Source organism: Psammomys obesus, unplaced genomic scaffold, assembly GCF_907164565.1.
Source record: "Psammomys obesus unplaced genomic scaffold, mPsaObe1.curated_primary_1811, whole genome shotgun sequence".
NCBI classification, from domain to species: Eukaryota; Metazoa; Chordata; class Mammalia; order Rodentia; family Muridae; genus Psammomys; species Psammomys obesus.
The window spans coordinates 5,982,416-5,996,385 of NW_026592510.1; the positions used below are offsets into that span (position 1 = coordinate 5,982,416).

The following is a 13,970-nucleotide window of genomic DNA, read 5'->3' on the forward strand; positions in this document are numbered from 1 at the left end:
AAACAAACAAACAAACAAACAAACAAACAAACAAACAGAAAAAACAAAACAAAACCACTAAGTAAAAGAACAAAACCAAACAAATATTTAAAACAAAAGATGAGGACTAGCAGGCATTTATCTGAGTTTTTGACAATATGTTAGGGTCAGTCAAGCAAGTAAAAAGTTACAAATCTCTTCTACATTGAGCAGGCATGTACACAAAATCCAGAGACTAGACATAGCACATTAATGGGCTATGGTCAACAGAGGGCTAGAGAGGGAGGCAGGGTGAGTGAAGGGAGGAGTCCCTTGTGTAGTTTATTCAAGTACTGACTGTTGAGAAGGTTTTGGAGAGAGTGTTTTGATTCACCCTATGGTATCTATGGGAAGGTAGTGTTGGTAATCAAATTCTGTCTCCACACAGAGGCGTTAGAGTTAGGATCTGGGTGGGAAATGAAAGTTTACACAGAGGTAAGGCCAAGAGGAAAGGAAAACAGAAAACTTTGAGAACAATTTTAAGGCGGTATAATGACACACTCTGCAGATTTATATAATGTAGGATGAGGGAGAAAGACAGGTGGCCTATGACGGTTGCCAACAGATCACCATGGAGATACTGCCAGGGTGGCATGAGGGATACTGCAGGGAGAGCTGGTGTTTCTGGGATCATGAGGGGTCTCATCCACTGATGGCTTTGAGGTTCTTGAAGAGCCACAAAGGCAGGGAGTTCGTAATGATATGCATTTCACGGCTCCATGGTGTGGTCAAGTCCTTCCGCGGAAGGGACCATTAGCAGCCAGCTTATCTAGGAATTATTAAACAGGATACTTTCAACCCTCATTTTCTCTTCTGATGTTCAACCTGGGGGAGATCACTAATAGTGCAAGAACTGAATAATAGACACAGGCATGCAAAGTGGGAGATGGTAATATCTTTCAGATGAAAAGAAATGGTAGCCTAACTGGAATAAGCAGAAAGAGCTCATCGCCTTTACAAAGATAAAAGATGCGACCACTCGCTTTGGCTGGTTAGTGGAAAATGCTCTCTGTTTCCACAAAAACCACTGTGTATTTACAAATTTTGAATACTGTGAGTGGTCCAGACACCACTTTGCTGAAAATGCTATACTTCTATAAACAGATTGATGTTTGCAAAGCTGTCTGTACCTCTTCTTGTGTTTCCTGCAGGCTCAGCGGTATGAAGCAGCATCTACAATCTATGGCCCACACACTCTGTCTGCGTACATACAGTTCTTCAGAGACCTTGCTAAGGCGATTGCTACGGTAATCAAATCATGTGTGCGAGTGTGCCAGTGTGTGTGTGAGTCTGTGTCTGTGTTTGCCTTCAGGGCAAGGAGGCATAGACTAAAGAAAGAGCCTTAAATACATGTAAAATATAATTTAAAATATAAAAATATACATATAAAATATATCATTTGAATAATTTTTATATTACATGCACTTTCCTTTAGGAAAGAAAACTGGAACACACAATATCACTAAGGAAATAATTCCGTGTTTATTGATAATAAAATTTTAAGTTCAATCAATACCATTTAGTGGTGGCATTTCTTTTTTTTAATGATTTTTTAAAATTCTTTATTAATTACACTTTACTCACTTTGTATTCCCCCTGTGGTTCCTTCCATCCTCCCATCCCAATTCCTCCCTTCCTCCACCCTCTGCATGCATGCCCCTCCCCAAGTCCACTGATAGGGGAGGTCTTCTTTTCCTTCCTTCTGATCCTAGTCAATTAGGTCTCATCAGGAGTGGCTGCATTGTCTTCTTCTGTGGCCTGGTAATGCTGCTTCCCCCTCAGGGGGAGGTAATTAAAGAGCAGGCCAATCAGTTCATGTCAGAGGCAGTCCCTCCCTGTTCTTATTATAATGATGGCTCAGAGGTTAGGAGCACTGGCTACTCTTTCTGAGGTTCTGAGCTCAAGTCCCAGCAACCACATGGTGGCTCACCATCATCTATAGTGAGATCTTGTGTCCTCTGCTGGTGTGGGCAGATAGAACATAATAAAGGCATTTCTTGGCACATGAATGGGGGTAGGGGGGTCAGTCTCCACTGTGAGGTTTTGTTTTGTTTTTTAACAAATGCTCTCTGTTTCAGGACACAGTAGCCAACATGAGCAGTGGTCCTGAGCCTTCACTCTTCAAAAACCTGATCCCTCCACTTATTCCTAATGTTGTGGATAGATCACCAATAGGCAGGCATTTTGGGGATGTCCTGGAGCCAGCAAAACCTGAATACAAACTGGTAAGCCTCACAGGAAAGCCACTGGATGTTTTAGAAATTTGCTTCTGACGTGAAAGATACCGCTTGACATCATCACCTGCTTCCAGTGGTTACATATCCTAGCTTCAGCAATGATGCTTCTGACAGTCCCACAGGCTAGCTTCAGCAATGGGGATATTGACAGTCCCACAGGCTAGCTTCTGCAATGCTGCTGACAGTACCACAGGCTAGCTTCAGTGATGGTGATATTGACATCTATTTCCATATTTGCAGAGAGTCTGCAAAAGTGAGGAGAGTGGGAAACACTGCTTCCTCTTCCCCCGCGCTGGTTAACTTTACTAAATTGAATTTCCAAACTGCAAACTATTCTTTTTATTAAATAGATAGCCAAAGAGCCATACACAGGAGCAGGGCCAACTAGTCTTTTAGATCAAGGGACAGAAAAGCACACACAAATGAAGCAGGACCGGTATTGCTATATTTTATGTTGATTTTGTATACTGCATCCTTGCTGAATAATGTATTAATTCTGTCAGGTTTTCTTTTTCTTTTCTCTTTTGTCATGAATTCCTTAAGGATTATTTATGCATCTATTATATAATCAGCAAACGAAATAAGTTTACTTATTCATTTCTAGATTTCTCTTTTTTTTTTTTCTAATGAAGATGACTAAGCTTCATAGTCATGCTCCATTAATTAGTGAATGATGTAGAAGACGGTGCTAGTTTCTCATCACTGAGGTAAAACAGCCGAGAAAGCAACGGAAGGCACGGGTATCAGTTGATTTTCTGACTGCTGTGACAAAGTATTTGACACGGCAGCCCAAGGATGACAGAGTATGTTCTGGGTCACGAATGGAGGATGCGCTCCACCATGGAGGGGAAGCCATGGCCACAGCATGTGCTCCTGATCACGCTGCGCGCATGGCCAGGAGCAGAGGGGCAAACATTCACACATGTACACACACACACACACACACACACACACACGTTACATTTTGTTGTTATTTGCTCCCCACTTCCCTCCCCAAAGTCTCCTCAAACTTGCTTTTTACTGATGAGAGCTGGGATGAATCCTGACCCTTGGCTTGTCCTACTGATTTCCTGTTAGCGCTTGTAGAGTCCCTGTGACGCTAATGTGTCTTTGCTAAGTGCCATGGGAATCATATTCCAATGTCTAACCACAGTCTCAATCCCAACTGAGTTGATGCAACAAAATATTCATGAGTTGGAACAACCAAACTGGGGATGGAATAAAGAACAAAAGCTTCCGAGGCCTGTGATTAGGCAGAGTGTAGGCAAAGCTGGAGCCTTCTTATGTGGATTTGTGCTTGTTTCTGTGCTGTACAAATGGTTTCTTTTGAATAATTTTATTAGCATATAAAGAGATAGAAAGAAAGTGGTCTGAAGGGAGGGTGGAAGTGGGAACATGGGAGGGAAATAGAATATGTATGTCATCAAAGCAGAAGGGAAGAAGAAACATTCAGTAATAAGAAGATCTAGGAGACAAATAATAAGTATATACATATTATTATATATATGTATGTATGTATGTATTTGTTTCAATGTCACAAAGAAACTTAGCTCATATCTATGTTTAAGCCCCATGGATTTTTCTACTTTCATGTCACATATCAATATTTATTTACATGTATTTATTCTGTACCCACATGCGAGGCAAAGCATGTCATGTTTGTCTTTCTGAGTCTTGCTTCATATGTTTAATTCCATGATCACCAGTTCTATTACATTTCCTGCAAATTTATTTCTCCTTCATAAGGGCATAAAACTCTATTGTGCTGCATTTAATCTATTCATCTGTTAATGAACATGTAGGATGATTTCCTGTCTTAGCTCTTGCCCATAGTCCTGCAATAAACACAGATACACAGATATTTCCCTGATATGCTGAACTGGTTAGTTCTTGTCACCAGGAAGAGGGAACCTGCAGAATTTCCCTCCTCGGATTGGTCTACGGGCGTGTCTGTGATGAACGCTCAGTGTGGAGGGAGCCCACTGAGGGCAGTGCCGCTCCCGAGCAAGCTGTCCTTGGTTGTGTAAGAAAGCAGGCCCTGCAAGCCTTGGGGAAGCAAGTGTCACTCCTCCTTGGTGTCTGCTTCGGTTCTCAACTCCAGGCCGCTGCTTGGAGTCTCTGCTCTGAATTGCTTCAAGGATGAGCTGTAAAGTATAAGACCAATAAACCATTTCTTCCCAAGGTAGTTTTTGGTCAACCTTTTACCACAGCAATAGAGAACCGGGCTGGGACATCTGCTGACTTGGAATTCTTGTATATGCCCAGGGGTGGTAAAGCTGGATCATCTCTTAGCCCCAGCCTTAATTTCTGAGAAGACTAGCTACTGATTGTACAGGCTGCCTCAGAGAACATTTCCAATAGCAGGCAGCAAGGGACTCTCTTTCCCTCATCCTCCCCAGCAGCTGCTTTGGCTGCTGTAGCCAGTCCAGCTGGCATGAGATAAAAATCTCAATGTGGTTTTAAATTGTATTTCCCTGACAGCTAATGATGTTGAGTGTACTTTAAGAAAACATCTCTAGGACATTTGTCTTTCTCCCTTTCAGAACGTTCATTAGCTCATTTATTGATTATAGATGATTCGCTTTTTGGTGTTTAATTTCAGGAATTTAAATTCAGGAATTCTTCTCTAGAGCCTAGATTTGAATGCGTAATCAGACCTTATGATGACTAATGTTAATTATCAAACTTGAAAAAAATTAGGATCACCTGGGAGATAGACCCGTGCACATGCCCGTGGAGAGTTATCTTGACTGTGTTAACTGATGTTGGAAAACCCAGCTTTTCTTTCTCTGATTTTAACATATTTACTTATTATTTATTAATTTTTTTGCACTTTAAATATATTTTAGGAGAGGCTACTGTGGTATAATTCCCAGTAAAAGTTACCATTGAGGTATATACTTCTTTAAGTTTTTGTTATTAAATGAATTTGTTATTCAGTGATTTCAGACGTGAATAGATTGCTTTCTGATTACTCCCCACTCTCTCTTATCTCTTTCCCCCTCATGTCAGCACTCCTTCCTCCCTGTAGGTCTGTTCCCGTGTTTGTGTCTTTTTGTTTTGCTTTATGTCCCGCTGAGTTTAATCAGCACCATCTGTATGACCGTGGGTATAGAATCAGACAGCAGAGCCAGGTGGGCACATCAGTGGGTACACATCTGAACATAATGACTGCCCATCACCTAGAATCCATATATAGCCACAGGGCTAGAAGAAATGGGTAGGGCCCCATGAGAACCCTCCGTGTTTTGATTAGCTTTTGACAGGTCCAGTCTTGTGCAGGCCCAGGGCAGCTGCTGTGAGTCGACATTGCAGTGGCTGCGTCAAAATAGCATTTCAAGGTCCTCCTCCCTATCCTCCGGCTCTTACCATCTTTCCACCCCTTCTTCTGTAACACCATTCCCTGAACTCTGTAGGACTCTCAGCACCTTGAGCAGCCAGGAGTCTGGCATGCACTGCTATTCATGGTACAGAGAGGCTTTTCTGATTAAAGCTAAGAGAAGCATTTGTCTATGCTTATATCAGTGTTTAGAAAAGTTGGACACAATGTCAATCTTAGGCAGGAGCATTTTGGGGGAAAGGAGATCCGGGTCTGTATAAAATGGAGAAAGAGAGGGGTTGAAGTAATGGTTTAGCAGTTAGGAGTGTGCACTCCTTATCCAGAGAACACAAAGTTGGTTCCCAGTACCCACATCTGCTGGCTCTCACTTGGAACCCCAGTTCCAAAGGAATCTGAGGCATCTGGCCTCTGCAAGCACCCACACCCATGAAGATATCTACAAATAGACATACACACATAAATAAAAATAAAATAAATATTCAAGCAAATGTAGAGCTTGATCTCAGTGCTGCCTTGATGTGTACCTTTGAACTGTGAGCCAGGACAAGTTCTTTCTCCCATAGGTTGCTTCTGTCAGGGAATTTTATCATAGGAATAGGATAAGAAACTTTGACAGATAGACAGTTGGCAACGATTTGGGGCCTCTTCACTCCATTGATGGTTTCTTTTGCTGTACAGAAGAAACTTTCTAATTTCATGCAATCCCATTTGTTAATTTAGGGATTATTTCCTTTGCTATTGGAGGTCATTTCTGAGGCTGTCTTTTCTCCAGTTAATGTTTTGATGCCTTTGTCAATGACTGAGTGGCTGTAGCGGTGTGGGTTCACTTCTGATTTCTCTGTGGTCTATGTAGCTGTTTTATAATAGGGCTCTGTGATATAATTTGAAGCCATTTTAATGTATTATCACATTAAAAATTAGAGCTCTGGGCCTTTATCTATATCAGAATCTGCCAAAATAAAATTCACTGGATCCAATTCCTAACAAACTTAGGAGAGAATCCCTTAATGAAATAGAGTGGAATGTGTACAGCGCCTAGGGTGTTAGAATGTATAACGGGTAATGCTTCAAACAGGAATGTAGCAGAGATGCTTGCTTTCGATTTCATGAAATGCCATTTGTATTTTCAGGGAGAAGTGGTTGAAGTTGTATTTGTGGGAGCTAACCCAAAGAATTCAGCAGAAAACCAGGTGAGCGTCATTGTCTTCCAAACTTATGTTGACTTTTACAGTTTCGCTTCACTTTACAGGAGAATCTCACATGCCCAAAAATGTATCAGGGTCCTTTTCCTACTTGATTTGGGGAGGTGGGGAAATGTTCGGTGGGTCCCGCTAGCGTGGATGTGGAACGCAGTACATGGGACGATGGCACGATGGCAGTGAACTCGGCATAGTGTCATGTGAAGAACAGCTTCAAGGCCACGCTGCTTCTCCAGAAGACATGGATTCAAAGACACCCTCATTCACATATTTAAATTTAGAACTTACTAAGTTTGTTAGCGATTTTTCCCTACTTTTGAGGACCTTTCTGAGCCCTCCCGCATTGCTACTCTGGACCTGGCTCTTTTGCTGTGGAGTGATCACATACTGGTACCTGCCCAAATGACATGCTCTGTCCTATGGGCTTTACAGTATTTTACATCGGCCATTTTACTGTTCTTTACTATTGGCACAATAGTAAATAGTTTATTTATATTATTTATTATATACTTATAGTATGTATATATTTATTAATCAACACATTAATTAGCATAGCAATTGTATTTGTATATTTATTAACATATATTAATAATATTAATATTTAAAGCAATATATTTATTGATATATAACAATATATTAGTAGAGTAATTAATATATTTATAGTATAATTATATATTTTATATTTATCATAAATACATTATATTTATTAATAGTAAATAGTTTATTTCTTAACCTTGAGAAAAGACATAAGAAATATGTGCCCAGTGTAAAAACAAATAGCATATTGATAAAATAGAACATGTAAGTGTGTCTTTTCCCACAAATCTGTTTTTAGAGTTAATTACTGTTAATAATTTGTTATTGTTAATGTTATTAAAATAAAAAACATGTCCTGTTCTTTATTTTATGATGTATATAGTAAACCACATACACATATATAAACTGTCTAGAAATGAAATGAGATAACTTTAGTCTCCTGTAATTTCCTTAGAATTGTCTTAAAATTCAAACAAAATGATAGGACAGGTTGTGTCTCTAAAAATTAAACAGACACAGTGGCACACAGTTGTAATCCCAGAACTTGGGAAGAAGAGGCTGGATAACCACGAGTTGGATGCCAGCCATTGCTATATAGCAAGACCTTGTCTCAAAAACTAAAGAAACTGGATGGTAAAGTTTGTAAAGATGCTTTTTTCCGTCCTGGGGAACCTGAGTTCAGTCTGGGGAGGGGAAGGAGAGGCTCAACTAGGGCAGGCTATCCTCTGACCTACACATGTGTTCTGTGGCGCGCACACACTTAAGTTTGTAAGTAAATACAAACTTAGACTAAACAAAACAAAAGAAGGTAACAGCCGCTGCTACAAACTCACTGCAAAACTTAAAGAAATTTTTTGGAGAAAAGTAGGCCCATGAAAGTGGCTTTTTAGGTCACTTCTCCGAGTACTGAGAATGAAGCCATTGTGTGGTGAGCCATTCTTCTTAGGGCCCATAATCACTTATAGTCCCAAACCCCTTCCTCCTAGATGAGCTGTGTGGTTTCTGTCTATTCAAATGCCGTTACTTCCGTGGTTGGCGGTATGAGGCCATGACATAAGGTTTGGGAGAAATGTTCTCATGCTTGGACAGTGTGCACCTGTGAGCAAACTCCCCTGCCCCAAACATTTGCGTGCTCCTAATACCACCTTTTGAAGAGGTTAAGCCCAACATCCCCACAGTACCCTCATCACCATTGCCGCGAGTATGGAGTGCTAACAGCATCACAATGACAAGAGATTTTATTTCTCAGAATACTCTGAAATGGTGCAAAACAATTTCTCGTGCCTCTTCATTGTCTGCGAACATCAGTTTTCATTATCCCTAATTCCTGAGCAACCGTTGTCTCCAGGTATTAGGCTAGATGTTTGGTTTTTTTTTTTTTAATTTTTTTATTTAACTTTTTATTTTTATTTTCTTAATTACACTTTATTCATTTTATATCCCCCCATAAGCCCCTCCCTCCTCCCCTCTTGATCCCACCCTCCCTCCCCTTTCTGCATGCATGCCACTCCCCAAGTCCACTGATAGGGGAGGTTCTCTCTCCTTTCTGATCTTAGTCTATCAGTTCTCATCAGGAGTGGCTGCATTGTCCTCTACCGTGGCCTGGTAAGGCTGCTCCCCCCTCAGGGGGAGGTGATCAAAGAGCAAGCCAATCAGATTATGTCAGAGGCTGTCCCTCTTCCCATTACGGCTAGATGTTTTTTTATACATGCATTTAATCACTGCTGTCACTATAAGACAGTGATTACTGTCTTATTGTCTTTACTTTACACACAAGTAGACTCTGTGGCAGAGCATTTAATGTGCAGCAAAATGTACCCATAAAAGATTATGATAGGGAGGTAGAGAAAAGTTAATCCCAAGTTTTGTCCCTGATAGTTTGGGGGCCTACATATGCTTTCCACCCTTTCTTCTAGACCTAGTTATTGGGGGCTATTCTACCTCATATTTCATCTATCCCCCTTCTCCAAGGCCTTTATGCCCTCAGTGTGCAGAAACATACACCTCTTTATTAGCTATCATGATTATGAGCACTTCCTTATTAAAGGTCATGTATCAATGTAATAATTAGAGAATTATTTTAAACAATGACATGATCAAAATATAACTAAGTAATCCATTTATCAAAGTTGTTGGAAGGCTTGTAAATGGTAGGTATAAAGGGTTGTGAAGAGTAAAGAGGAATTAGACACAACTCTTATTTGCATGTGTTCACGTGGATGCGTGCACATATGTGTGCTCTGGAGGCATGCTCGCAAAGGCCAGAGGCCAACATTGGCTGTCTTCCTCCTTTGCTCCCCATCTTTTGTTTGTTTTGAGAGAGGGCCTCTCCCTGAACTTGGAGCCTGAAGGTGGCCACAGCGAGGGGATGGCAAGCACTCCTGCCATGCACATGGACATCCAAACTCAGGTCCTCATCCTCTCACAGCGAGCAAATTTACTGACTGACCCATCTCCACTGCCCCGCAAGTCCGGTCTTTAAGGGAGGCAGTGTAAAAGTCTTGATAGTAATGGACACCTCTGGCCTTTTTGTTTATTAGCTTGTCATAGTTTGCAAGTCTTTGCTTTATTTGAAGCTGGATTCTTGGTCTAAAACAAATTGCTTTATTACGGTTATCTTCCAGTGTAGAAAGATGCTCTGCTTACGTTATGGCCTCCAGGCATCTATTACTACACAGTGTAGAAGCGTCTTTAGAAGGCCAGGATAGGGGCAGTTTACGCGTTTTTCGACTTTTTGACTCCGGAGGGTAGGGAACCCTAACTAATAATTTGGCCACCAGAAGGCACAGAAAGATGAAGCACCATTTCCTCTCCTCCATCATGTGGTGTCTAGAGAAAGTCTTGCACTCCTGATCCTGACTTACACCTTTTAAAAATCTCATTTCATTTTAAATTTCCTCTCAACCCTAATTTCCAAACTGGATGTGAACACCATAATTATACTTCTTTAAAATTCCTATTATACTTCTTAAAACGCCCATGTTCCTTTTTTTAGGGGGGGGGGACTATTATCTTGAAGACACTGGGTCAAGGGGGTTGCCTAGGAATTTGGGTGAAATCCTAATGTGCGTGCACAGCAGGCATTGGTGAGTTGGGGTGTAGTAAGGGGAGGCATTGCAGGCCAGCTCTCACGGTGGCTGTGTTGCGCCTGATAAGTGCTTAATTGTATTTCAGACCCATCAAACCTTCCTCACTGTGGAGAAATATGAGGACTCGATAGCCGACTGGCAGATAATATGTAATGATGCCTCCTGGGAGACGAGGTAAACATGTCTATTGATTATTCGTCTTGGAAGCCTTGAAAACAGCTGCTTCATTTTGTGGGAAGGGCAAAACTAAAAGACTTCTCAGTACACGATATTAACGATACCAAATTCCCCTGGCTCTTTCTGGCCACACTTAATTGATTTATTAGTCTCTGTTTGATTGTAATGACTGAAAGCAGCACAGCGTAGGCTTCTCTAGGATTAGGTGCTAGTGAGGTGTTAGCTGCCATTCTCTGGCTTTTATTTTGGTGGTGTTAGGGTTAGAATCTAGAGTCTGCTACATAGTAGGAAATATGTGCTGAATCTCTGAGCTATGAACCCATCCAGCTTCCATCAACTTTGTTTTTCCATGGTCACAGAGATTCCTTGAAAGACTAGCCAGCCTTTTTGTGAACTGGCTGAGAAGTGTACTGGGTGGAGGATGATTCTGTAGAGTTCATTGTAAAGGACCTTCACCTCCTTGGTTAGGTTTATCTGTAGATATTTTATTTTATTTTTCTGGGCTATTTTGAATGGGCATGTGTCTGTGATCTTTTTCTCGGTGTGTTTATTGTTGGTATATAGAAAAGCTATTGAGTTTTGTAAGTTGATTTTGTATACTGCCACGTGGCTTAAATTGTTGATCGTTTCAAGAAGGTGTCGGGTGTAATTTTGGGATCTCTTATGTATCATAGCATATCATTTGCAAAGAGGAAGAGTGTGACCTCTTCTTTTCCTATTTGTATCCCTTTAATTTCCCTTTCCTGCTCTTATTTCTCCAGCTAGTGGATAGAGCACAATATTGAGAAGGGGTGGGAATAGCAAACATCCCTGACTCATTCCTGATTTCAAGTTGTTGAGCTCTTCTTAAAGTTAAATTCTTTAACTTTGGTGCTTTCACTGGATCTAGAAATTCGTCCATTTCTTTTACATTTTCTAACTCAATGGAGTACTGGTTTTTAAAGTCATCTCTTTGTATATTGTGGATCTCTTTGGTGTTTATTATAATATTTCCCTGTTCATTTCTAATTCTGCTAATGTCTGTCCTTCTGTTGTGAGGTCCACTTAAATCCAACATAACTCAAACACCAGGTGACAAAAATTTATTGTATTCGAGCTGCTACTCAGGGCTGCAGAACAGACTCAGGAGCTGAACTGTGACCCTGATGGGATCTTGTCTAGCATATTTAAAGGACGAAACCATAAAGTTAGAGGCAGCGGGATGGGCTTTAGCATCGTCCGATCATATTTTGACATAAGGGGTTGAGCAAGGGAGTTTACATAAATCAGGATGGAACTAGGTTCCTGAGCCTGAGAACATGAACTTGTTTGACCCTGCCAGCAAGATGGAGAAGTTGTCCTTTAGAAGTCTGGACTCAGACTACTGTCTCTTTACATCTCGGAGATGTCTGGACTCAGACAACTTTTTATTTATTTTTTATTTCTTTAACAACAGAAGCTGTTCAGCAATTGGGAAGTCCCCAGCTCCCCTAGGTCCTGGGACCTTGAGCATAGTTTCTCTCTATGATTAAATGGAGTTTGAAAATGAAATGGTGCTAATTAGAATAAGTTTCTTTTGCTTGTTCCCAACCCTTTCTTCTTTCTTTCTCCTTCCTTTCCTCTCTCTCTCTCTCCTTTTCTCCCTCCCTCCTTCCATCCCACCTTCTTCCTTTTGGTTAGTTGGTACAAGAGTCTGTTGATCTTGTTTATCTTCTCAGGGAATCAGCTTTTAGAGTTGTTTAATTTCTTGGTATTTTACTTGTTTCTATTTAATTAGTTTCAGCTCTGATTTTGATTATTATTTATTTTATCATCTAAGGTGAGTTTGGGTTTGTTCTTGTTTTTCCAAATGTTTGAGTTTCATCATTAAGTCATTTATTTGTGTTTTTTCTGTTTTGTCGTTTTGCTTTTTTGAGACAGAGTTTCTCTCGATGGCCCTGGCTGTCCTGGAACTCGCTATATAGACCAGGCCAGCCTCAGACTCACAGAGACCCACATGCTTCTCCCTCTCACACGCTGAGATTAAAGGCGTGCGGCACCACACCTGACTCTCAATTTTTAAATTTTTTTATTTTTATTAATTACACTTTATTCACTTTGTATCCCCCCACCCTCCCTCCTCCCCTCCCAGTTCCACCCTCCCTCCCCCTTCTTCATCCCTCCCCAAGTCCACTGATAGGGGAGGTCCTCCTCTCCTTCCTTCTAATCTTAGTCTATCAGATCTCATCAGGAGTGGCTGCATTGTCATCTTCTGTGGCCTGGTAAGGCTGCTCCCCCCTCAGGGGGAGGTGATCAAAGAGCAGGCCAATCAGATTATGTCAGAGGCAGTCCCTCTTCCCATTACTATGTAACCCACTTGGACACTGAACTGCCATGGGCTACATCTGTGTAGGGGTTCTAGGATATCTCCATGCCTGGTACTTGGTTGGAGTATGAGTCTCTGGGAAGACCCCTGTGTTCAAATTTTCTGGTTCTGTTGCTCTCCTTGTGGGGTTTCTGTCCTCTCCAGATCTTACTATTTCCCACTTCTTACATAAGATTCCCTGCACTCTGCCCAACAGTTGGCCATAAGTCTCAGCGTCTGCTTTGATAGTCTGCAGGGCAGAGGCTTTCAGAGGCCCTCTGTGGCAGGTTCCTAGGTTGTTTCCTGTTTTCTTCTTCTTCTGATGTCCTTCCTCTTTGCCTTTCGGGATGGGGATTGAGCGTTTTAGTCAGGGTCCTCTCTCTTGATTAGTTTCTTTAGATGTACAGATTGTAGTAGGTTTATCCTATGTTATATGTCTATATGAGTGAGTATATACCATGTGTGTCTTTCTGCTTCTGGAACAGCTCACTCAGGATGATCCTTTCCAGGTCCCACCATTTACCTGAAAATTTCATGATTTCCTTATTTTTCATTGCAGAGTAATACTCCATTGTGTAGATGTACCACAATTTCTGCATCCATTCTTCAGTTGAGGGGCATCTGGGTTGTTTCCAGCTTCTGGCTATTACAAATAAAGCTGCTACAAACATGGTTGAGCAAATGTGAACTTGAGCCTCTTTTGGGTATATGCCTAGGAGTGATATGGCTGGATCTTGAGGAAGCACTATTCCTAGTTGTCTGAGAAAGCGCCAAATAGATTTCCAGAGTGGTTGTACAAGTTTACATTTCCATCAGCAGTGGAGGAGGGTTCCCTGTTTTCCACAACCTCTCCAACATGTATTGAGATTACGCTGAGATCAAAGGTGTGCGGCACCATGCCTGACTCTCATTTTTTAATGTAGACATTTTAATGTGTCCTAGAGTCTTTTGTTGTATTGCACTTTCACTTTCCATTAGTTCCAGGTATTAAATTTCTTTCTTTTTTTCTTTCTTTCTTTCTTTCTTTCTTTCTTTCTTTCTTTCTTTCTT

At 41.1% G+C, this 13,970-nt stretch overlaps 1 protein-coding gene across 4 annotated transcripts in view; it reads left to right on the plus strand.

The window, feature by feature from the left end:
* The window catches only part of Asah2 (N-acylsphingosine amidohydrolase 2), a 95,362-nt gene that overhangs the window by 77,060 nt on the left and 4,332 nt on the right, over window positions 1-13,970 (plus strand). For 3 of the 4 annotated variants that reach the window (XM_055614029.1, XM_055614031.1, XM_055614030.1), the window contains exons 18-21: window positions 1,170-1,265; window positions 2,097-2,243; window positions 6,726-6,785; window positions 10,506-10,594. In XM_055614029.1, the coding sequence (XP_055470004.1) occupies window positions 1,170-1,265; window positions 2,097-2,243; window positions 6,726-6,785; window positions 10,506-10,594 (392 nt within the window). Of the gene's footprint in view, window positions 1-1,169; window positions 1,266-2,096; window positions 2,244-6,725; window positions 6,786-10,505; window positions 10,595-13,970 lie in introns of those variants that run through there. The other variant, XM_055614032.1, reaches the window with a different exon arrangement.